This window comes from Martes martes, assembly GCF_963455335.1.
Source record: "Martes martes genome assembly, chromosome: 13".
Lineage (NCBI taxonomy): Eukaryota > Metazoa > Chordata > Mammalia > Carnivora > Mustelidae > Martes > Martes martes.
The window spans coordinates 55,088,542-55,112,978 of record NC_137901.1 but is presented as its reverse complement, the minus strand read 5'-3'; the positions used below and the strand labels follow the sequence as shown (position 1 = coordinate 55,112,978).

The 24,437-nt window shown below is 39.9% G+C and overlaps 1 protein-coding gene across 3 annotated transcripts in view; it reads left to right on the top strand.

Annotated features, from left to right (window-relative positions):
- L3MBTL4 (L3MBTL histone methyl-lysine binding protein 4) overlaps window positions 1–24,437 on the top strand; it is a gene marked incomplete at both ends in the record, with an annotated part of 359,304 nt that overhangs the window by 116,436 nt on the left and 218,431 nt on the right. For all 3 annotated transcript variants that reach the window (XM_080822147.1, XM_080822146.1, XM_080822148.1), the window contains 2 exons: window positions 7,475–7,560; window positions 9,631–9,741. In XM_080822147.1, the coding sequence (XP_080678273.1) occupies window positions 7,475–7,560; window positions 9,631–9,741 (197 nt within the window). The remainder of the gene's footprint in view (window positions 1–7,474; window positions 7,561–9,630; window positions 9,742–24,437) is intronic.

Here is a 24,437-nt window from a genome sequence, read left to right as displayed (position 1 = left end):
GAGGAGCATGTAGAAATATTTTAGCAAATTATTTTTTGATACCAAATAACTATTTTAGCTTCATAATTTCTTTGCAAAGCTAAAATTACATTAAAAATTTATAGTATAAATAAAAATCTTGCATTTATTCGCAACATCAACTGTTAACATTTTTTAGGCACATAAAATTACTATATTTTAAATGGCATTTTGCTCTTTCCTATGGATAGATTCTATTAGCATAAGGAATATAAGAGTTCAGAGAAAAATGTATATTATTGATTATCTGAACAGATATTAAGTACCTACTAAGCATGAGACCCAGCTATGAGCTAAGAATATAACAAAGAACAATATAGACATAACATGTAAAGATTTTTAGTTAATGGAACATTACTCAGTGGAATCTGAGTAACATCATGATGAGTAACATTATGTTACTCATCATGATGTTACTCATCATGTTAGTTGGTGAACTTGAGGGAGAAACAGAAAATAACCAGTAGGCTTTCTATAATGTGAGGTACTGAGAGAGATAAACAGAGACAGAAAGAGAGGGAGAGACAGGGGGATAGAGAGGAACAGAAACAATTACCCCATCCTGAATGCCTGTCAATTACCAAGCACTGGGTTGGATTCGGTGCTTTGGTAGCTGTGGTCCTTTTGGAGCTAAGTTCTGCTGGGAGCTTATCCAGTATAGTCTGGATTTTTTTTTTTTTTCTGAAAGTGATTTCACTATGCAGAGAAAAGATTGTATTACATTGTCTATTCCTAATGGACTTCATCTCAGCCATACTTTGAGCAAAATAATCAATTACAAGATGAGCTCCTATTGATAAATACTTAAAGTACTGATAGTTTATCCTACAGATGTAAGTTCTCTGTGCATTAGGATCTGACGATCACGGAACACATCTGACATCCTGTTATAAATGTTAGGGAGTCTAACTTGTACTCTTTATTCAGAAAGGATGTTTTAATTTTGATTGTGATGAGCTGAACATGAGTCCAAGACTTCTAGCATCTAAGGTACCATCACTGTGAGGTCAGTTTCAACCTATTTTTTGAAAACAAAATTGAGTTCACCTGAATTAGGTTTAGCAGTGATTGAGACAACTTGCTGTCCTCATGTCTTGTATTTCTTTTGTACTAAATAGTGCTCCACTGTGTAGCATGGGCTGCTGGTGGTTCTATGATGTTAAGATCATTCTCACAAAGAGCCGCTCCATGTGTGCAGAATCTGTTGAGTGGAGTCAGTGAGAACTGTGGACAGTCTCTACCACCGGGAGGCCTGGACATTCGGAGGAGCTACTTTCCCGCCTTGTCAGAGCTACTGGAAACAGAGAAACAAATAGGCAGTGTTTGAGGGGCCCTCGTAGAAAATCCACTCTCTCAAAATGATGCCAAAAGCCTCGGAGGGCTTCAGGAGGACTGGTTCCATGGCTCTCTTTCCTCTGTCGGTGCTTCCCTGTGGTCTTTGTGCCCGGCAGCCTACAGAACACTCAGCAAACCTCAGAGCGATTCTTTAGAAGTCTTGGTTTCTGTAGCTCACTGGTCAGCAGAGCAAGGCGCTCACTTTGGCTTCGTTTTCAGTTGTCATGCCTTAGACAAGTCACTTGAAATGCCAGGTCTCACTTTCCTCATCAGTACAATGAAAAGTTAAATGAAGTGCCCTCTTAAAGCCACCAATTCCCTGTCTGTGCTGACTGACCCTTCTCAATAAGACTCTTGACACATCCTTTCTTACTGTTGGTTATTAAACAGGACTATTGTCCATTACCTAAAAACTGCTTGTCCTGGGATGCCCATGATTTTTGGTTCCTAGATTGACCACTGATATAATTATCATTGTCACGCTTCTCTGGGTTCCACGGGGCAGGTTACACAGACCAGAATGCCAGGCATTTAAGGGTTTATACTGTTTATTCATGACCATAATTGTTTAGACTGTTCCAGTGGCAAAATAATGTTTCTATTGAGGCTGTTGTTCCTGGAGGTAAAATAATGGAGAATGTTGTTATAAGAGTCTGTAACTAATCTGATGTATAAGTGGGCCTTTCTAATACAAAGGGAATGTACAGATGCCACAAATCAGATGCCCTTCCTTTGGTACTGTCCAGTCTTTAGAGCTATTTGGAATCTTGGCTGGTACCAGAATAAGCATCAGCTTATTCTAATGGCACCTCTGAACATCTGAACAACACCAGCAGGCAAACAACTATATATCAGCGTTCCATTCATTATTTTGAGGCTAGACCAATATAATTTTGGCTCATGTATCTGTCGTTCATGGCCACTGCAATATCAAATGCAAACTTATTAAGAAATACATTTTAGTCATTCAGCAAATATTTTCCAAGTATTTACTGAGTGATAACTACATACTGGACACTGTTCTAGACTCAGAGAAAGTAGCAGTGAGGTGAACAAATCCCTTTTGTAAGGCAGGGCACTTAAGAGGGCACTTCATTTAACTCTTCATTGTACTGATGAGGAAAGTGAGACCTGGCATTTCAAGTCTCTTTATGTCCCTATAAAGCGAGAGAACAAATATGTAAAATATTTATATAATAAGTTAATTGGTGGTAAGTGCTATGGAGAAAAATAAAACAGGTAATAATGTTAGGAAAAGCACATGTATTTGGGGGTATATATACAGGGAGTTCAGGGAAGGACTTACTGAGGATGTGATATTGGAGCAACAACTTAAAGGAGGTGAGGTGGGCAGTCCAGAGTCCATGGGGAGAACTTCCCTGTGAAAGAGAAGCAGGTACAAGTCCTTGAGGAGGGAGGAAGTTGACTGTGTCCCTGCTGGAGCATAGCAGAGTGAAAGGGAGATGAGGTCAGAGTGGTAAGGACATGCTTTTCCCTGAGTGATTTAAATAGCCCTTGGAATGACATGATTTAGGTATGTTTTCACTTATATTTAACTTGGTTTGACCTTAAGTTTCTCCATTCTTGTGCCCATCCCCATGTGTTGTATCTTCTTCACGGACTTTTTCTTAACCCCCAGTTTTTGTAACTCCAAGCACTGAGATTGACCGCCATCTCTTAGCTTTTTCACACGGGGCTTTCTCATTGCCCTCTGGGGAAGGCACATTCTGTGTGCCCCTAATAGTCGTGCTGCTTCCCTTAGAACAGCTCCCAGCTCTTTAGAGAGGCTTCTCCTCCCTGGGGGCTCGAGCTCTTCCACTCCACCACACCTCCTCCCTCCTCTGGCTGTCAGCTGGTTGCCTCGTAGCTATCTGCTAACGTTAATTGAAGATATTTGTCACCTGGGTCTTCCTCTTCTCCAGAGAACTGCCAGTACCTGGGGGAAATCCAGGGGCTGCCTGGCAGGTGCCCTGCTTTGTAGTTCCTTGATCCCAATATCTGACACATTTCCCTTGTTTGGTTCAACCATCTGTGCCCACGGCCACAGTGTTGACCTCAGCTTTTGCCCGTCTCAGAAGTGTTAATGTCTCAATAGTGTGGAAAGAGGTGGGATGTGAACAAATGCATTTGTATCAACAGCTTGCATCCAATCCAGTGATGTTCCCACTCTCACCCATGCCATACTACACCTTGGCCTTCAGGGGGAGCTCACGCTCCCAGTCCTGAGTTCTTGGAGGATGGACCTCCTTGGACCATGGAGCTCTGGGTTACCGTACTAGGGAAAGCAGTGGTTGAGTGTGTGGGTAATGGAGTCAGACACAATTGTTCTGATCCTCATTTATAAAATGAGGGTGACCAGGCACACCTCACAGCATATGTGAGGAATAAATGACTTAGTGTAAATGCAATACTCAGTAGAGAGGTTACTAATAAGGGGAAACCAGTTAGGTGTTGCTTCTTGGAGACAAGTGAAGAGGTTAACGGCTATTGTTCCATGGGGTGGTTTCACATATTTCTTGAAACAAGAAGGAATTAAACTTCTGAAAAGCTTCTGTCTCATTGTCACACAGCCGTGTGAAGGTATGTGGCTCTTGCCCCTTCCTCTGTTGCCCCACTTCTGCCTCCCTACCCGGAGGTGGAGCAGGACTCAGGGTGGGGTCCTGGAGGAAGGCAGGAGGAGCAGGTAGCTTTTGCAGGCCTCCCTAGGCAACGAGACATTGTTCTCTTCTTAGGCTCATTGGACAGGGAAGATGTGGATAATACATGTTTTCCTCTTTTTGTACAAACCTAACTCATTTCTGGAGAGTGCCATAGAAGCAGTTATTGCTTCAGAAACATTTGAAAAAGTGACATCTTTTTTTTTTTAATTTTTATTTATTGATCACAAAAAGGGTGAAAAGATGCTTTCTTTCATAGCAGCCTGCTAGATTTCTTTCTTTTCTTTCCTATTTAAGCTTTTATTTATTTATTTATCAGAGAAAGAGAGAGCACAAGCAGGGAGAGCAGCAGGCAGAGGCAGAGAAAGAAACAGGCTCCCCACTGAGCAAGGAGCCTGATGCGGGACTTGATCCAAGGACCCTGGTATCATGACCTGAGCCAAAGGCAGTAGCTTAACCAACTGAGCTACCCAGGTGTCCCCTGCTAGATTTCCTTAAGGGGCTCGGGCAACCCTAATTGCTTCTTCTCTTAGTCACTTCACTTGTTCCTCAACCCACCGTGCACTGCTTTCTTTAGTCACCATTCCACGGAATCTGCTGCCCAGGCCCTTGGTGGGGAATCTGGAGGAGGGAGGAGGGGACCTGGTGCTGAGGGGACAAGGTATGAACATATTCAGAACCCATGCAGAAATGTGGAGATTCGAAATACAGAGAATGAGTTTGGACAGTCATTAAAAATATAAAAATATGAGCTACAAAAGTAACAAGCATAGAAATAGTGAAACAGAAGGTATGTCACAAGGACATATAGACAAGGACAAAAAGCAAAGGGAATCCTAAGAGCGCTTTTTTGAAAAAATTCCAGCTTAAAACATGTTTATAGAAGTGAGATAAAGCAAACCAGTTCTGAAAGTCAATGTAAATGTTTTCCAAAATCCATTCAGAAGTTTAAAATAGATGCACCTGAAACAAAATAATTTTTAAAAGATGGGGAAAATGTTACCAAGAAAACATAAACAGAAAGTAACAGGATGGCATACAATTTAATTTTTAATAAAAAAAAGAGAAGAATTTGATGCAAAATGCAATTAAGGTATCTAAAAGAGACATTTTTTTCTGTGTTTAATAAAAAGCACAGTTACTAGTGAACATTACATATCCTTTTCTGTGTTAAGTAATGTAACATCAAAATATGAAGCAAAATACCCCATGATCTAGCAGTTTTACTCCTGGATGCGTTCCAACTGCCGTGTGTATTTCTGGTCACCGAGAGAATGTACTAGAATGTTTGTAGCAGCACTTTCCATAATAGTTCCCACATCAAAACTACCCAAATGACCATCACCAAAAAAATGGAAAAATGAATTGTGAAACCCTCACCCAATGGACTACTACACATCAGTGAAAGTAAACATTCTGCATACAGCAGTCCCCATGAACCTCACAGAGTGCCGAGCAAAAGCTGTCCACCGCAAATGAGCACATGTCGTATGATTCCATTTATACAAAGGAAAAAATGGAACTAGCCGAGCTAATCTTAGAGGATGAGAGTTTCTCTTTGTGGAGAGGGGGTAGTGACTGGGAGGGAGCACAGTGAGCCAGGTGGTGTCCTGGCTTCTGGTTATAGAGCTATGTTAATTTTGTGAATAGTTTTCAAGCTGTTTACTTGATTTGTATATTTTTCTTTAAGTATATTTTATTTTAGTAAAAAGTTTAAATATGAAGAAAAAATTATCAGAAAGTAGAACACTGTGTAGAAAAACTGTTTTAATGATTTTAGCATATTGCTTCAGGCTTTTTATTTAAATAAAAATAAACAGATTTTTGAACAATATAGCCATTTATATTGAATTAATGCATACTGATATTATACATTAAAACATATATGTCTGTATCTGTATATACTTAAGAAAAGTTTTGACTGTTGATCCTATATTAGGCCAAAAAGAAATCCTGAAGTCTTCAAACAGGAATTATGCAGACCATGTGACATTCTGAAACTGAAATGTGATAAACTAGATACTGTTATTAATATTTCAAACAACTATAAAAATTGGGGCACCTGGGTGGCTCACTGGGTTAAGCATCTGCCTTCAGCTCAGGTCATGATCTTAGGGTCCTGGGATGGAGCCCCGCACCGGGCTCTCTGCTCAGCAGGGAGCCTGCTTCCCCTTCTCTCTCTGCCTGCCTCTTTGCCTACTTGTGTTCTTTCTCTCTCTCTGTCAAATAAATAAATAAAATCTTAAAAAATTAATTAAAAATTAAAAAAATAAATAAATATCTACAAAAATTAACCTTTGAGATATCTCTTAAATAAATATTTGGCCAGTGACTAAATGAAGGTGACAATTACAGATTGTAGTAATAATTATTTTTGAGAAATAAAAGTGAGAAAAATAAATATGTCATAAAAGTTTGTCCAGGTGTCTAAAGCTGTATTCAAGGGCAACAATGATTAAGCTCATAGTCTTGAATGCTTCTATTATTTAAAAAATGAAAATAATTAATTTTCTTTATAATTCAATTTGACAAGTAAAAACAATCCTAAGAGAAATATGAGGAAAGTAATAAGAGTAAAGGCAGCAGATAAAATAATTAGAAAAGGGAAATGAGTACAGTAGAGCTGATGAATAAATCTAACTACTTATTCCTTTAAAGGAAAAAGAAAACAGCACAGTAATAGGTAACATAATATAATTAGGACTAAAATAACACAAATGTGAAGAGAAACAAGAAACCCAATTAGAAATTTTTTGAAACAGAATGCTTTATGTCAGGTTATACCAATATATATTTTTTAATTGCAATTAAAAATGGTAAATCTGGGAAATTACAATTACAGAGATGTAATTAAGAGAATAAAACCCTAATAGAGGCAGAAGTATTGGAGGAACTGGAGGTATTGGAGGAATTAGAAAGGTGACCATGGGCGCCTGGGTGGCTCAGTGGGTTAAAGCCTCTGCATTCGGCTTGGGTCATGGTCCCAGGGTCCTGGGATCGAGCCCCACATTGGGCTCTCTGCTGGGCAGGGAGCCTGCTTCCTCCTCTCTCTGCCAGCCTCTCTGCCTACTTGTGATCTCTGTCTGTCAAATAAATAAATAAAAATCCTTAAAAAAAAAAAAAAGAAAGAAAGATGACCAGTTCATGGTCTGAGTCAGATGGTGATTCTGTTTTTTTTTCAAACTTCCAAGGAGGACTTCTGGGTGTAAACTTACTCTGCCAAGTATGCACAGCACCATTTTACCTTGGCTTTGTTGGGTGAATGAATGAGCCAATGAATGAGTGCTCCCTTTAACCTCCCTCTCAGAGGTGCAAATAGACAAGTTAGGCAATGTATGTGAGGTTCTTAGCACAGGGGCTATTAAATAGTGAGCATTCAGTTAATAGTAGGTCAGATGTCTTACAGTACATGGGAATCAAAATGTCAGTGTGTAATCTTTTGATATGTGTGTATATTTTTTCAGGTTATCCTGATCCAGAAAATTTTTCCTGGACAGAGTATCTGGAAGCTACTCAAACAAATGCCGTTCCTGCCAAAGTTTTTAAAATGGTAAGCTTGTATCTGAGTATACTCTCACCTTTAAGCAATGTACATGTTGACTTCATTTGACAATTTTTAAATTATTCTGGATTTTTTCTTTTTAAAGTTGAGTGTTATTCATAACCAATTTGCCTTGTTTTCAGTTAAAACTGCAAAGGAAGTGATTCACTTACAATGGTTCCTCTACACAAAAGTTAACAATGGTTTCCTTACTCGAAAAGCCTGGTAACCCACTCTAGTGCAGTGAAAGTCACCTCATCAACCTCAGATGCTGGTTGGGTCCTTCATTTCTGCCTGTATTCGTCCATCAAGTGGGGACTCTGCTCTCACAGTCTCGGGGACTGTCTGAATGTTCAGGACACCATGATAAAATCGGTGAATTGTATGGAGCCTGTGTGTGTTCTAGTTTTATCCATTTTGAGGGAAACATTGCTTTTAGCATTTGTTAGAACACCAGTTTTTAAGTTCAAATTTGTCCTTATACATTTATTCCAGGGTTGAACCAAGCATAAATTATTTGGTAAAAGACAGTGCATTGATAGTATAGTTAGAGATCTTTATGTCTAAAGTGGTTTTCAAGTTGTTCCCTTTCAACTTGTGTGCTCCGGGCTTCCTGACTCATCTTTAATCAGAATTTTATATAGTGAGCTTCCACATACGATTTCATTTATGAAAAGTTTTCTAGGGATCACAAGGGGTTTGAAACAAAATGTTATTTCATTTAAAAAATGATTATACAGTAGGCTGGATTTGAAAAAGAAATGTAACCAAATTAAGAAGGCTAGAAGTCCTAGAGCGCTTGGAAGGACATTGAGAATTGCAGAAACTCAATAAGCAGAATACCAGCTGCTTGTATTATCTTTTTCTCTTTTGCTTTCTGTCAAAACTCATTTTACTTTTCCAAGAAGAAAATTACAAGAAAACAAAATTATGATGTAGTTACAAAGGCAACTTCCAGGCTCTGACAAGGGTTATTATGGCTTCACCTCAAGCTATATATCTTTGGTATCTGCACTATGAAACTGTTACCTTTCTTACCGGGACAGTGACCTTGGGGAGATCGGAAAGATTTTCAAGCATCAAAGGCCTAATTATAGTCCGTGTACTCCATTTAGTAGGTGTAATAATGCATTTTGGAAGAAAATATGCTTCCACAAAAGCTGGAGAGAAACAGATGAGGTACTGGGGAAAGATTTAACTATTTATTACTCATGAATCATGAAGGTTTTATTTTTCTAGTGCCATTTCTAGATTTGAGGAATTCAATGCAGTTTCATTTGCAGTGAGGTCAGTTGAATACTTTCGTGTGTAATAGCTTTCGAAGTGAAGTTTTTGCCAGTCTGTGAACACTGTCTGAGTTGTCTTTCAACTTTGATTTTGGTATTTAAATTTCCTTGGGGTCAGTGATTTCGTAAGTCCCAGTGTATTTTTTCCCATTGTGTTTTTTTTAGTGTTTTCTGAGTGTCCATCATTATAGACTCCTGGTTCCTAGCATTTTAAGAGTTGGAAGAAAGCTTGAATTTATTAATACAGTTTTTAACATGCTTAGGTTACACGTAAGTAACAAAAGCACAGGTTATGGTTTTAAATACATCGGGGTATGATTTTAAAACAGTTTAACTGTGATAGTCATGCAGGTTTTATCTGTTTTAAAATTTAGATTTATAAAGGATTATGTTTATCCTTTCTAATTGTTTACTAAATAATTTTGTCTCTGGGTCACACACTCCAAAACTGGGCAGTGACAATAGTCAACAGTTTCTTAATTTATTAAGTTAATTTCAGGAAAAAACTTAACAATTAGTTAATCAATTAGAAGCTTTTCCAAATCTTGTGATCATTTAATGAATTTATGATTTAATCTCTTTTTAGCTATCTTGAAAATTACCAAAAAATTCTTTCTCCTCTCACAAGTTTAAATAAGATTGAATAAAATAACATGCATTAGCCCTAGGTGCCTTTCAACCTAAATTGCAGTTGTATTAAGGGTCTGAATGCAAAGTCAGAACAATTGCACTTTAGAAAACATGCGTGTCTGAGCAGTTGGGTTTTGCTGACTTTACTCTTCTGACATTCCAGCGGACACCCCACGGTTTTCTGCCGAGCATGAGACTTGAAGCGGTGGACAGAAGGAACCCCAGGCTCATTCGCGTGGCTACAGTCATCGATGTGGATGACCAACGGGTAAAGGTATGCACTTCCGAGCAGTGCACTGCTGTCCTGGCCAGTACCCGCCCCTCCCTTGAGGCTCTGATATTTTGGCACAGTGGGAGGAGCAGACTTCCACTGACACCATTCCTAGTCCCAGCTCCTGGGTAGAGAGATGGCCAGCTGACGTGCACCTGACAAGGGAAATGTGTAGATTGCCCACAGCTGATTTTGAGAGGCATTCTAACATGTTCCTGTTTGAGTTTGCTGTTTAGACTTTATATGCTTTTTCTCTTTTCTTTTTTAAAGCTTCCTTTTATTGCTGTTATCAGCTTTTTTTAAATAGTCATTAAATACCTTAAGAATAATCAAGGCTTTGTTTTCTACTGTTCTTTGTTAGATCAAAGAGAAATGAACAAAAGGACTTTAGTCACTGTAGATAAAACAAAAATTGAGATTTTTGAAGTAAATATCTGGTGAACAGATTTCCATACTGTCCTTATTGTGAAATCTACTTTTTTAAATGCATACATTTTCAAAATGAAATTTTCTTAAAATGGAAGCGTTTCCATTTTCTTAATAGACAGCTAAACATTGTTGTATTTAATAAATCTACAGCATATGACAGTTCAAAATAATTTTCCACCCAAACACAGTTTGTTTCATACTAATAAAAAGATTCAAGTCAACTGCTTTTAAATAGGCACCATCAAGAAAGAGGCATTTAAGTTTGATATATAATTTGCTATGATTAAAATAAATCTTATTTGCTATATGCCAAATTTGAAAACAATTTCTGTTTCATCTCATAAAGAATAATCAGTACATACATTTCAGTTAAATTTAGAGATGAGTATTTCACAATTGGTTATCAAGAATTAAAAAATATCTTTTATTCTTCTGACAAAAGAAAATAATTATGCTGAGCACTATTCAGGACTAATACATGATAGGTATTTTCTCCCACATATCTTGTTTCTAATGTTTTATTTTATTTTGAATTTTGCTTAAATTCTTATTTGTGGCTCTTTATTGCTTATGCTTATAGCACTTACTCTGGGAATGACTTTTGAATATCATAAATACTTTATAAATTCAGGATTTTTTTTAAAGGTTTTATTTATTTATTTCAAAGAGAGATTGAGAAAGAGAGTGTGAGAGAGGGAAGGGAGAGGTAGAGGGAAAGAATCCCAAGCAGTCTCCATGCTGAGCGTGGAGCCCCACGTGAGGCTCGATCCTCTGACCCCAAGGTCATGACCTGAGCTGAGACCAAGAGTTGGAAGCTGAACCAACTGAGCCACCCAGGCACCCCAAAATTCAAGAACATTTTGTCATTGAAAATGAGCCTCAGGTTTTTTTCTCTGAATTCTCGTTTAACTTTCATTATAAAATCATGGCATTTGTAGGAAAAATTTGATCTTAATAGTATATCAAATCTTAGAATTTCAATTGACAGATTATTTTCTTCCGATTCATAAGATAGATATTGTGTTATTTGTTGGATATATTTGCAACCTTAGTTATATGAACATGTTGGGTTAACACATGACCTTAAAATATTTGAAAAAACTTAGGTTCCTAAAATGAATTTAGTGTATTTCTTATTTACCATCTAAACGTTGATCCTTTCAAATCTCTTGAGAAGTTAGCTGGTTCTTCCAAAGGAATATTTCATGTATCTTCTCCTTATTCTTTCTCTTTCATGGTAATTGCCTTGTCCTTTGCTATAGGGAAAGAGTTGGAAAGTACGTGGTCTCTCTGACAGGATAAGAACCTTAAGTGTTATCTCTGTGGTTGTGAGCACAGTGGAGATCCCATTAGGATTTGAGGACTACATTACGATGTGTTTATGCAGCCGTCGCTCTCTGCCCTGTGAAATATGCTTTTTAAAATGTGAAATGAATTACTTCCACATACCATTCAGTCTGTCAGAATGTTATCAGTCCTGAAATAGATAGAAATGTCTTAGGGATTGTGCCTCACTTTTGGTCTCACAGACAGCCTCTGCCCTCTTGCAGCCCATTCCTGGGATGGACCCTTCTGCCATGGACCCTCCTTTCTGCACCCTCCCCTAGTCAGTCCTCCAGTTGGGTCCATGCTTGTCCTGTCCCATGAGGTACAGGGGGAAGGATTGTGGGCTGGCAATTTTCCAAACAGAAACAAATCATAGGGAAGACTCAGAAGTTTGGCTTCAAATTCTATTCATCATTGTTCCAGAGGAGAGAAAGGCATTGAAAATGAGCATATGGTATTCTCCTCTGAATTCTTGTTTAAAGGAGTTGAGGGCTGTGGATGGGGCTAGCTCTGCCATTGGGAACGCAGTGACACTTCCCTGATCTCGTTGTCGAGCACATTCCTCTGTTCATTTACTAATGTGCTGACCATATTCTTCTATATTTTTTTATTAAAAATTTTTATTATAATTTTCTCTTTTAAAGTCTATTTCCTTCCAAGACTGTTTTTTATCATCGATACTGGCACATAATAGTTGCTTAATATATGTGTGATTGAATGGGAATTGAGTGAGTGAAGAAACAAATGGCATTGCATATACTCTGGCATCTTGTTACTTAAGTGTGTGAAATAATTGTATTAGTCAATTAATACTCTTCCCTCATTCTTTATCCCTCTCCTAATTACTCTTCCATTGGAAATCCAGTTCAGCATAATGTACTGGAAAGTGTCATAAGATGCACAGATCTGAGTTGGAATTTCAGCTCCAACTTCTTTAACTGTTATTAACTTAGTGGTTACTCAGTGTATTTGAACTTTTCTTTATCTGTAAAGCAATGTGGTTAAACAATGCCTACCTTGTCAGCTGGTTGTGAACATTCAGTGAAGAACACCCGAAAATGTGCCTGAGTCTACACTTCAGGTTGCTGCTGTTACCTGCCAGTGCAAATGTCCGGTGCTGCTCTCCTTGGGTGCCTTTATTGTCTGTGTTAAGGAAGAGGCCTCATCAAAGTAGTTGTCATCAGTAGATGGGAAAGGAACAAGACCATGCACCTTGGTGAGCTTGACTGAAGTTCCCTTGGGAGGGCTGGTGTGTGTCTGTGGGATGGTGCTGCAGTCCTCGTCTGACTTTGGAGAGTAGAGTCAGCCTGTTGCACCAAAGAACAATGCCAGTGGAGATGATAGTGACAACAATAGCAGTTTGTATCAGATGACACTCTTATAAGGGCTTCCTGTGCATTAGGGTACCCTTACAGCAACCGTGGGACACGAGGTGCGGTTATCAGACTCATTTTGTAGATGAGGAAACTGAAGGCCAGGGAGGTTAACTAATGGGTCCAAGGTCATAAACTAGAATGTGGGGAACCAGGTTTATACCCCAGCTTTTGCACAGAGGTTTTCAACTCTAGAGCTTATAATCTTCCTACTCCTTCTCATCTTAGGTTCTGCTTGTTATCATAAATATTCCACTTCATGATGGGAGAGTGGGTGTGGAAGGTGGGGACCAAGTTCACTCCTCACCCACCCTACTTTGTCCTTTGTGCTGGGCCCACATTGCCAGTCTTCCCAGGAGATTTGTGTGGTGCTTCTGGCACTCCCTGGCAGAGTGAAGTACATATGGAAGACTAACTTTTTTCCTTCCTGCCACTCCCCAGATATGTAGTTGCCCTGTGTGCTTGATTAATTCTATTTTTAAAGCGGCTTTTTTGAGATATAATTCACACACCATAAAATTCACTGGTTTTGAATATATTCCCAGAGCTGTGCAACCATTACCACTATCTAAGTTTAGAACCTTGTCATCCCCCCAGAAAGAAAGTTCATACCCTTAGCAATGACTCCTCAGTCTACACTTCCTCCCAGCCCCTGGCAATCAGTAGTCGACTTTCTGTCTTTATGGATTTGCCCTATTCTGATCATGTCCTATAAATGGAATCACATAAGATATGATCTTTTGTACCTGGCTTCTTTCACTTAGCATGATGTTTTGAGGGTTCATCCATCTTGTAGCATGTATCCATATTTCATTATTTTTTATTTCTAATAATTTTTTAAGATTTTATTTATTTATTTGACAGACAGAGATTATAAGTAGGCAGAGAGACAGGCAGAGAGAGAGGAAGGGAAGCAGGCTCCCTGCCCAGCAGAGACCTCTTATTATTTTTTATTTCTGAATAGTATTCCATTGTGTAGATCTACCACATCTTGTTAATCCATTCATCATTGATAGACATTTGAGTCATTTCCATTTTTTGGTTATTTTGAATAACGCTGCTGTGAATATTTGTGTATGTTTTTGGGTGGACATGTTTTCTTTTCTCTTGGGTATATATCTCTAGGAGTAGAATGGCTGAGAGTCATACAGTAACTCTTTGACATAAAATGTTTTCCATAGTGATTGCCCCATTTTATATTCTCATGAGCAGTATATGAAGGTTTTAGTTTCTCTACATCCTTACCAACATTTACTGTTGTCCGTTTTTGTTTACTTTTTTACGTTTTAGCTAGCCTGGGGGGGCCTATGTGTATAGATACGAAGATTCTGAATTATTACAGCTGACATATGACCACTAATAATACATTGGCCAAAGGAGTGGGATCCAGTGACTTCCTAGTGTTTGTACTAGTGGAAGTAATAACAGCAGTAGGTGTGATGTCAGGCTCAGAAGTCTCAGAAGTATTACCAGTAGAGTAAGAAGGCCCAGTTACTGAATATGGACTTTGTTCCAGATATTTAGCTAAGTATGTGACATAGTGTACCTTTATCTACACAGCAACTCTTTTTTAAACTTACATTTTTACTGAGGTCTAACTGACATGTGACGCTGTACTAGTTTCAGGTGTACAACGTAGTGATTTGCTATTTGTTCACTCTGCAAAAGGACCACTGATTTGAGTCTAGTCACACAAAACTCTCACATGTGTATGTTATTTCTTTTTTACAGTCGGTATGGAGACTTTAAGTAATTTGAGGCAGGTTTCCCAGTCAGAGGAGGAAGAACGGGGTGCAAACTTAGATATTTCTAGCTCCAAAGCCAATGCTCTCATTTCAGATACTCCCCTGTAGCTGTGATAAGCCATGGGAAGTAGAGACCATCAGTTGTCGGTGTCGGTGGGTTGGAGCAGTGGCAGCCTGATTCAAGATATTCTCCACTCTTGCGCTCTTAAATCCACTGGTACTAGTCAAGCCAGATCCTCTGATTGTCATACTGCTGGTCATGTATCATTCGCCAGTAGCTGAGTTACGAAGCTTTTCTTGCCTTGGGAGGGTTTTCAGATGTTGTTTCCCCTTGTGTTGATTACTGTGTTTATTAATTACCATAGTTACTCTAATAAATATTTATGATGTACTCAGCGTGTATCGTGTTCAATTTATAGCCAGCTATTATGTTTAATAATTATTCTTTTGTTTGGTTGCACAGTGTACTCTGTTATATTTGAAAGCCCATTACTGTCACCTTATCAGGAAATGCACATTAAATTACAATAGATGGATGGATGCTTTTAGGAAGTTTAGCCTTTATTTGGGAAAAAAAATCTATTCTTCTACAAATAAATGTAAAAGGAGGACTTAAAACAGAGAAATATTTGATAAATATTTGCCCTGTGGGACCACAGCTAAGCTGTGAAATGAATTATAAATGTATTCCAAATAGATGTTTAGGAAGTTCTCCTGAATCATTAATAAATTGAGTGTCTTCAGCAAGTCTTTTCATATTTAATGCATTAACTGGATGTATTTGTGGCATTTCTAAATGAAATAAGAGCATCATGACCAAGAGAATTTGTCATGGCAAGTTGTCTACTTGTATGACTAGAAACTATTTTGAATTTTTAGTCAGGCCAATAAGTTCAAAGCTTTTGTCTGAAAAAGCCTGCAGGTGGATTAGTGCAAAGCAAAAGTCCAAATACAAGTCAGTGAATGTTCATTTTAATTAAGGGTTTCCTGTGCTTCGAGAAAGTTGCTTGACCCCTATGAGTCCTAGTTTAATTATCTGTCAAAAAGGGAGCAGAATTGGAATATATCATCTCTCTTTCCACTGTCTCTAGCTGGGATGCATTTTTGAAAATGGTTTTGAAATATGAGGACAGAACAAGATACTAACATTAAAAATGACTGTCCTTTGAGTTAAACTTCTAATTAATGCCCATTACAGTACCACAGTGATTGATGACTGTCTTCATTTGGGAAGGAGACTGGGACTAATTTCAAAAATATTATGACCAATTAATGAAAAGATTTTTTTTAAGAGTAGGTGAGACTATAAATTAGTGTCAACCCTAATGTCCAGACAGGTTTAGGAAGATAGAATGCCCTCCCTGGTAAAGGTGCATTAGTGTAATTTTGGTAGCAACAAACAGCAGCAATAGTGAAGTGAGAGCTGGCTAACTCAGACGTGGTGCCCACGTGCTGCTGTTGATGTGCTTGGCATTTTCCTATTCTCAGAATCCACATGGCAGCCCTGTAAGGGAGAGACGGGTGGAGAGACAACCCCACAGAGCTCAGGCCTCTTGCGGCAGGCTGCCCAACGACAGCCAGAGCTCTGAACCCGCAGGGCAGCATCTTCTCCTGTAAAGGGACAGCAAATAACTATTTCGACCTTTATGGGCCTTGTGGTCTCTGCCGCAGCTGCTCGGTTCTGTGGATTAGCACAAAAGCAGTCACGAACAGTAGGTAAGCGGGTGAGTGCGGCTGGGTTCCTGTAAACTTTGTGGACATTGAAATTGGAATTCTGTATCATTTTCACATGTTATGAAATATTCTTTTGAACTTTTTTAGCCATTAAAAATGTAAAAACTGGGGCACCTGGGTGGCTCAGATGGTTAAGTGTCTGCCTTCAGCTCAGTTCGTGATCTACAGGTCCTGGGGTTGAGCCCGTGTCAGGCTCCCTGCTCAGAAGGGAGTCTGCTTTTCCCTCTTTCTACTCATGCCTTCTCTCTCTCTCTCTCTCTCTCTCTCTCTCTCTCTCAGATAAATAAGATACTTAAAAGATCTAAAAAACATTTTTTCATCCTTGGGATGCACAAAAACAGGTGATGGGCCCTGTTTGGCCTGTGGGCTATAATCTGCCAACTCCTGTCTTAACAGATACACCAGACTGATTCAGTTATGAGATGAACTTAGTAAGTGGGAACTTATAGTATAAACAGTTTTGTATTCTTACCTTATTTTCCTAAAAATATTTTTGAACTGAACCACATCTGTGTTTTTTTTCCTATCTAGTTTTGGATATTCAGTAGAAAGAGGTAGAAGAGATGAGGCCTACCTTATCATCAACAGCTTCTAGACTTAAATATATTTCTCCTAGTATCAGTTGGTTACTGTCCATTCATTTGATGATTTTCAGTGTGAAGGTAGTCAAGCTCCCAAAATGATGTATAACCTTTCACAGGGCAGGCTTCCTGGTTGCTGGACTTGTATTCTCCAAGTACTATACGTAGAGACTAACCTTTAATGTTCTTAGTAAAGTCAGTATATGCAGAACTGAACTGTACGCCCAACAGCACAGCCGGGAGGAACCGCCGTGGCAGGGAGTTGGACGTCCCACTCTGGAGCCATTGCTGGCACTCCTTAGGTAGCCTTCACCCAGCCGCCTTCTTACCAGCCTGACCTGTGAGATCTAATGAGATCCTGGCATGTGATTATTTGGCTGGAGGCATCAGCTTAGTCATGAGCTGGGTAGAATAGAAATAGAACATTTCACAGTTTTCTGTGCAGAACACTGTCTGTGTAGACACTTCTTAAATAAAAGATGATGATGTCGTAGCACTAGTTGTTCTTAACCCTTATTTTCGGATTATGCATTCCTTTGAGTGTCTGAGGGATGCCACAGATCATTCAGCTGCAAAACGCACATACCTGTGGATACAAATGCTGGATTAGATTTGTGTTTCAAGGGTTGCTGGACTTTTTGGTAAGGATGTTATTTAAGACTAACAGTTCTTCAATTAAAAAAAGGTTCCCCCCTTCTCTGTACTCTGCACTTTATTCAACACTTTATATTTACTCAAAAAGTCTGAGCCCTTTTGCTGCCTTTTATTTTCCACATACTCAGTCAGAACCTGCAGTGCAGACTGACTGTCTTCCTTCAGAGTGAGCAAGAGAGTCTCTTGGATTCGTCTTGGCTTTGGAGGAGACATGTACACTTTCTGCTGTTTTCCCGAACAGAAGTGTACTATTTCTGACCAGCAGCAGCTTTAACATTCCACGTGCCCTTACTAATACTGATACTTAGCTAATTATGCTGAATATCATCTCTTTTTCTCACATCTTCCTTTATAAGAACTCTATTTTTACCACTGGAAGACTATCTATCAAAAATAAATAAGTGAGCAAAAACACCCCAGAATAAAGTGACTAGGCAAGATGGTGAATTAATCTCCCCTCCTTGTTCCGAAATCTGTGTCATTTCTTGTGATAGAAGAAAAGACGATAGACTCAGGAAAATGAGCTGCTTCTGTGAGAAGAGAACAAGTAGATTCTTACCTTAATTTATTCCCAAAATGGAGTTGTACTATTTTCCCACTTCCACCATAACAAATTACCACAAACTTAGTGACCTAAAGTGACACAAATGCATTATATTTCTCTAGGTCAGCGTTGTCACTAGGCTCAAACCAAGATTTCAGCAGGGATTCCTCTTGGAAACTCTTGGGAAGAATCTTTGTCCTTGCCTTTTCCAGTTTCTAGGGGCCAGCTCTGCTCATTGGCTCACGTTCTCTTTCTCTGTACTCGAAGCCAGCAGCATAACATTTTTAAGCCTCTTTCTGATATTCCTGCCTCCCACTCATCAGGGCAGTTGTGATTACCTTGGGCCCACCGGACAACCCAGGATCATCATGTCCAACTCAAAATTAGACCTGCAAATTTCCTCTTGCCACGCAGAGTGACACCTTCACAGGTTTCCAGGCTTAGGATGCAGACATCTTTAGGAACTATTATTCTGCCTACTGCAGTAGTACTGGACACAATTAAGATGCTCTTTAAAGTCGGGGAGGGCGGTTGCCTACTATAAAATCAAGAGCTTCTGCTTCACTGAAGAGACCGTTCCAGGATCTATAAGCCCTGGGATGGTGTTGAGACTTGGAACTTGCCCTCACCAGCTGGTTGGGAAGGTCGGTTCAATCCCGGTTCAGTAGGAGGCTGTGGCACAAGTCGTCAATTGCTGCAAAGGCCCATTGTAAGCGCAGCAAGCCTTGTGAGCAAAGATGCTGCTGGGCAGATGGCTTCTCCAGGAGAACAGTTTTTCTTCTCTTAGAAAAAGTATATAACATGCCTTGTTTTATTTGCATTTCCAAACACCAAATGCCTTTATTTACTATAATGTAGAGACAAAGGAAATTTCAAATTTAATCTCTCTTAATGCATATGTGTGTGTACGCATGCGTATGTTTATATACATATTTCTTCCTTTCTTAAATTGGAAGCCCCTTGGACAGGTGGTCTCTATGTGATCTGTGTTTGGGCCTGAGAGCAGAGGAATCATGGGAAGTTGCATACCTGTGGCAGCCATCAGAGCTCCGCTGTGGGAAAGAGGCAACAGGGGTCTGTAGCTCAAGCGGTGGCTATAGATCTTCTTTTTCTGCTACTGCTTTTTAGGGGCTTATTCCCAGCACCTTCTATCCCAGGACTTCAGCCAGGTGTGTGTGTTTCCTTGCTTCATTGACAGAAATAGTGATGAGCCATGGAAACAATGGGACCAGGCCACATTCACAGGGACTGTCTTCCCCATCCCTAAGGGGTCCTGTTGGTAGAAAAAGAAAGGATGTGTAGATCCTGTAAACTCAGAGGATGGATTTGTGTTCCAGGGCTGTTGAACCAACAGGGGATAATCGAAGTTGAACCACAGATGGGGTTCAGAGGTACAGGCTGGGCAGGAAGACAGCCCCAGTGAAGAGGTAGATGTTCTGGTGGGCAGGCCAAGCACAGAGTGGAAACAGGCACAGTTGAAAGTATGTAGGCAAGATTCCACATCCCAGCTTCAGGGCAAAACTGGGTGTGGCATTCTGAGGGTTTAATACAGGGGAGGGTTTCCCACAACAGCAGAGTACAGATCCACCTTCACCTGGAAGAGTGTTGCAAATGGAGAATCTGGACCTTCCCAGACCTGCTTGAGTGAGAACCTGCATTTTAACAAAAGCTCCACCTGTCCTCTTCTCAAACATGAACAAGAATACTTATTTACAGTTAGAGAAAGGCAGTCTGCTTGTCTTCTGCCCTGGTTCTTAGTTCTCTTTTCCACATGGGTTGAGGAGGTTGGTACATGTCTACTGCCCTCCACAGTAAGCCAGGCATGAGCAGCTGCTGTTGGACTCTGAATTAAGCAGACATCAAGATCTGGGTAGTTCTCTGGGGATCCCTCAAGCCTGTGACACTGTAGGAGAACTCAGTCTTGTAATAAACCCCTTCAGATGTCTGTTCCCTAATAAGGTGTCCACTGTGAGGCTTTATGTCAGAGGGCCATGAGACTGGCACACAGTCTTCAGATTCCTAATGTCATGATCAGTATTTCCCTTTCCTTTTATTTTGGGGAGTGGTAATTATTATTATAGGGTCTATGCAACTACATTTACCTGGTTCTCCTCTACACTTTGCTCCTTTTGAGTCTTCTCATTGGCTTTTCTCCTTAACTTCTTTCCCAAGGCTTTGGTCCCTTTGTCTTTTCTTCCCTATACTGGTGACTCTGAAGCCTGAGTGTATATTTAAAATGTCCAGCCATTTGTAAGCTCCTCAGGTGATTCTCATGCACTGCCTGGGCTGAGCACCTCTGCTGGGTTCACACTCCATGAGTGAACCCCTCCATTCCTCCGGTTGTCAGTAACTTTTACTAATAACTTTCAAATTTGTATCTATTGCTTTGACCTCTTTCCCAGAGCTCCAGTATCATATATTTAACTGTTACTTGCCATCTTTTATATGTTTCATGAACTCCTCAGTATACAGGCCCAAACTTGTTTCTTCCTTAGGCATCCTTGACTTAATAATGGCAGCCTACCCACCATATTACTTGAACCAGGCACTTGGGAGTCATTCCTAAAATTTGCTCATCTTGGAACAACTACGTTCAGTCAACCACCATCTTCTATTGGTTCCAACTCCAGATACTTTATCCCTATTCTCTTTACTGCCCTCCATCTCATGACGGCCACACTACTGATGGCTGACATCATCTCTCATTTGGACCACTGAAGTTGCCTCCCAGCTGGTCTCTGCCTCCACTTGAGTCCCTGTCGATTCATACTACACAAAGATGCCAGTGTGAACTTTATAACGTGGGTTGGATCACATGACTCTCCTGAATACACCCTTCAGTGTCTTCCTATGATTACGTTTAGGTAAAAAAAAGAATCAACTCTTTTAATGTGCCCCCCTAATCCTGGGAAATCTTGACTTATCCAATCTTATTCTGCACTTTTTTTTACCTTTAGAGACAATTATAAAATTTGGGGGAAAAATGCTGGGATTTGGCTAATGACTTTGGACTTAAGTTTGAGCAATTCTCTTTTAAGTTTTAAGCTTCACTCTTACCTTTACATGAATGGGTCACATGTAACCTTCTCTTCTGCTTTTAAAAAATGCCACAATCATTTTCTTGAAGAACTGGCTATATTCAAAACCTTGTGGGCAATCACAGCTATTTTGTGACCAGCTTCTCTGACAACTGGCAAAATTCTTCACAATGGATTGTAAGGTGCATCTTGATTTCATAATCACTGAACTTGTAATAATGGGTGGATGAGGGATGTGCATGATAGAATCAGGAAAATAGGAGAATTTTTTTTCCATGCTTTTTTCCAGCAGAGATTTGTTTTATGAACTTAGCAGATGTGTTTTTTCTAATATGTGAAAGTGGGCTCAGTTTCATGTGAATGTACCAAAGTTATAAAAAAAAAAAGCCCACAAAAAAAAAAGCCCAAAGCAAATATGTTTAAAATTTGTACAAATGAGCTACATGTAGATGCTTTTAGGGCTGTTTAAAGTCAGTAGGTTCTGGGATGACTTCAGAGGTTTGGCATAAAGAGAGACTTCAGTGAAGCAGGTGTTTTCTTGTTTACCACCTGCCACGTCTCTGACATTTGCCTTCATTTTCCAAGTGGGCTGTCTTCTCCTGCTCTGAGTGTCTCTGTAGTCTCTTGCTTCACCAAGAATGTGATATTTACCCAAATGGTTGCCTGTTTGCAAATTTCTGAGTGAGACCCAGTCAGTCCTGTGGCTGGAGAAAAACAAGGAGCCATTCTGAGATGCCTAACTTTAAATTTATTTCCGCAAATGTCCATGCAAACCCTAAGGGCATTCTTGGGATTCTGCTCCATTTCTCGAATCAGTGTATGTCCCCATCATCCAAGAAGACTATTTCACATATCCTCTGTCCTCACACCTTTCTCCTTACTCCCTTGTCTAACCTTGCTTCTCATTCTCGGGGAAAGTAGAAGAAATGCTGACTAAAAGTGATCCTATCTCCACGCCCAATCTACCTTTCTATCCATGTCTGAATGCACATACTCAGAATTCCTACCTGTTGCTGTGGGAGAATTATCTATGCTCTTGTCTAATTATCTCTGCTTCTGTAAAGCAATTTACTCTCCTCTTACATGAATTTAATTTTCATCATAGGACTTGTGGTTATCTGACATTAGATTATGTATTCACTTACTTCCTTTGTCATCTGTTTGAATGTAAGTTAATAGAGGAAACCCTTTTCTCTCTTGATTACTCAGGTGCTCTTGGTCTCCCTAGTGTCCATAGAACAGTACCTAGCATTTCAGGGGTGGCAAATAAATACTTGCTGAATGAATGAATGTGAGCTGCAAATAAAAATGTACTGATAGAGTATTTCCTATAATGAATTACTGCTTATTAATAGTTACTTCTTATTCCTTATCAGAACGAATGTACGTTAACTAGATGCCCTCTACATATTCCCTCACAAAAGAGTAGCTATTTATAACACCACATAGAAAATTGGATTAATTGGTGGTTTGGTATTACTAATGCACCTTTGATAAGCAACATGGTAACTGTAATCATGGCTAAGAGTGGTATAATATTTGAATAATTGAAGTCATGCATTATTTCATTTTATATGATGCTTTCTCCCTTGTAATATTGACATTGTGAATCATGGCAGTTATAACAGTGTCAAAGAAGCAGAGCCCATTATGGGACAATTATACTAATAACACATGACAAACCATGGGACTGTGGAGTGGTAATAGATACATAATGGGTAATAAACAGTTGGGATTCTGAACAGTAATGGTTGCTCATGATTTTTTAATAATAAAACCTTATCTTAAAACGAATGCAACTTTAATGTCAAAACTGCCAGCCACATGAAGGGTGCACATTACTTTTTGAGGGCGACTCATTTCGCTTGGCTTAAACCCCTCTTTGCTTTGCAGCTGACAAGGCCTGTTCTTGCGCCAGCCTGTGTCCAGAGTGTCCACAGTATAGCTCCATCGGGGAACTGGCCTGGCAAACCCCAGCCCCCAAATTGCTGTATCCTAAAATCAACAAAATATCATTAGGTCTTGTCTTTTGCTGTGCTTCACACTTGCTCCAATATTCCTACAGGAATGGTTTCACACCACAGTGCTTTGCGCAGCCTTGACCTCTGCAGTGTGCTCCCTGAAGCCCTGCTCAGCACTCCTTCCTGTCTTTAGGGTTCCAATATGGCTTTCATGGCAGCTCCCTTTTGCCAGGGAGGTCATTCATTACTCTGCTGGTTTTGCTGCCTGGCGCCTTCCTCCAAGGCACTCCTAAGCTCTTTAGCTGACTTGAGCTGGGGCATGGCAGTGAGGCCCCAGTGTTTTGCTCTGATTATTAATTACAATTTTTCTCTCACTATCCTTGAGTCAATTCAGTGTTAGAACAGTAATTCCCTTCTGTTGAAGCTCATTTTAATGTTTCCATTTCAGTTGCACCCCAAAACAACATTTATTCAATACATGGTATCATAGCGGTTCCCTTCTGACCCCAAGAGTCTACTCCTTGTCCTTCAGATTCCCCCTTCTGCTTAGGGCTCTGGGTAACATAGCTAAAACCTCCCCCTAATTCTGCCATTCCTACCATCTCATGGCAATAGAGCTCATGGTTACTTTCTCAAGATCAGATTGCCCCTTGTCCAGGTGGTAGATTGTATGCACAGTGCCTACCAGTAGGCTCTGTGCAGTCATCGTGGGAACATTGCCTCCTGGCTTTCCCCAGTGAGGTGGCCACTGCCCACCTGTGGCTGGCAAATGTGATTGAGGAGCTGAATTTTCAATTTCAGTTAAGTTGAAGGAATTTAAATGGAAATGGCCACACGTAAGCAGCGACTCTCATATTGGACGGTGCAGCTGTGGGGCATCTGGTGGCAAGTCCAAGTGGTGGCCGGGGCACACCCACTGGAAGCAGCCCCTTGCAGGGCATGAGGGGTTGATTAGCTGCCCCAGGAAGCTCATCCTTATCAGATTTGGGAGCATGCATATGCTAGCTTTTCAGCCAGCTTGTGTCTGAAGGTCAGGCTCCTGCTGTCCTTTTAACACCACTAGGGAATATCACAGGCTTAGAAGGTGGAACAGATTTTTTTTACCCGGTTTGGAAGCCAAAAATGTAATTCAGATGAGAGGAAAGATATACTGGTTAAACAGTAGGCAGAATCAATAATTACTCAGTGACTAATTCTCAAGACTGAACATTGTCTAAATATTTAAATTGAACTTTCGACTCCCCCCTAAAATGTGTTTTCAGGATTGTGAACATCACAATAAATAAATATTTCCCTCCTAGACTAACAGAATAT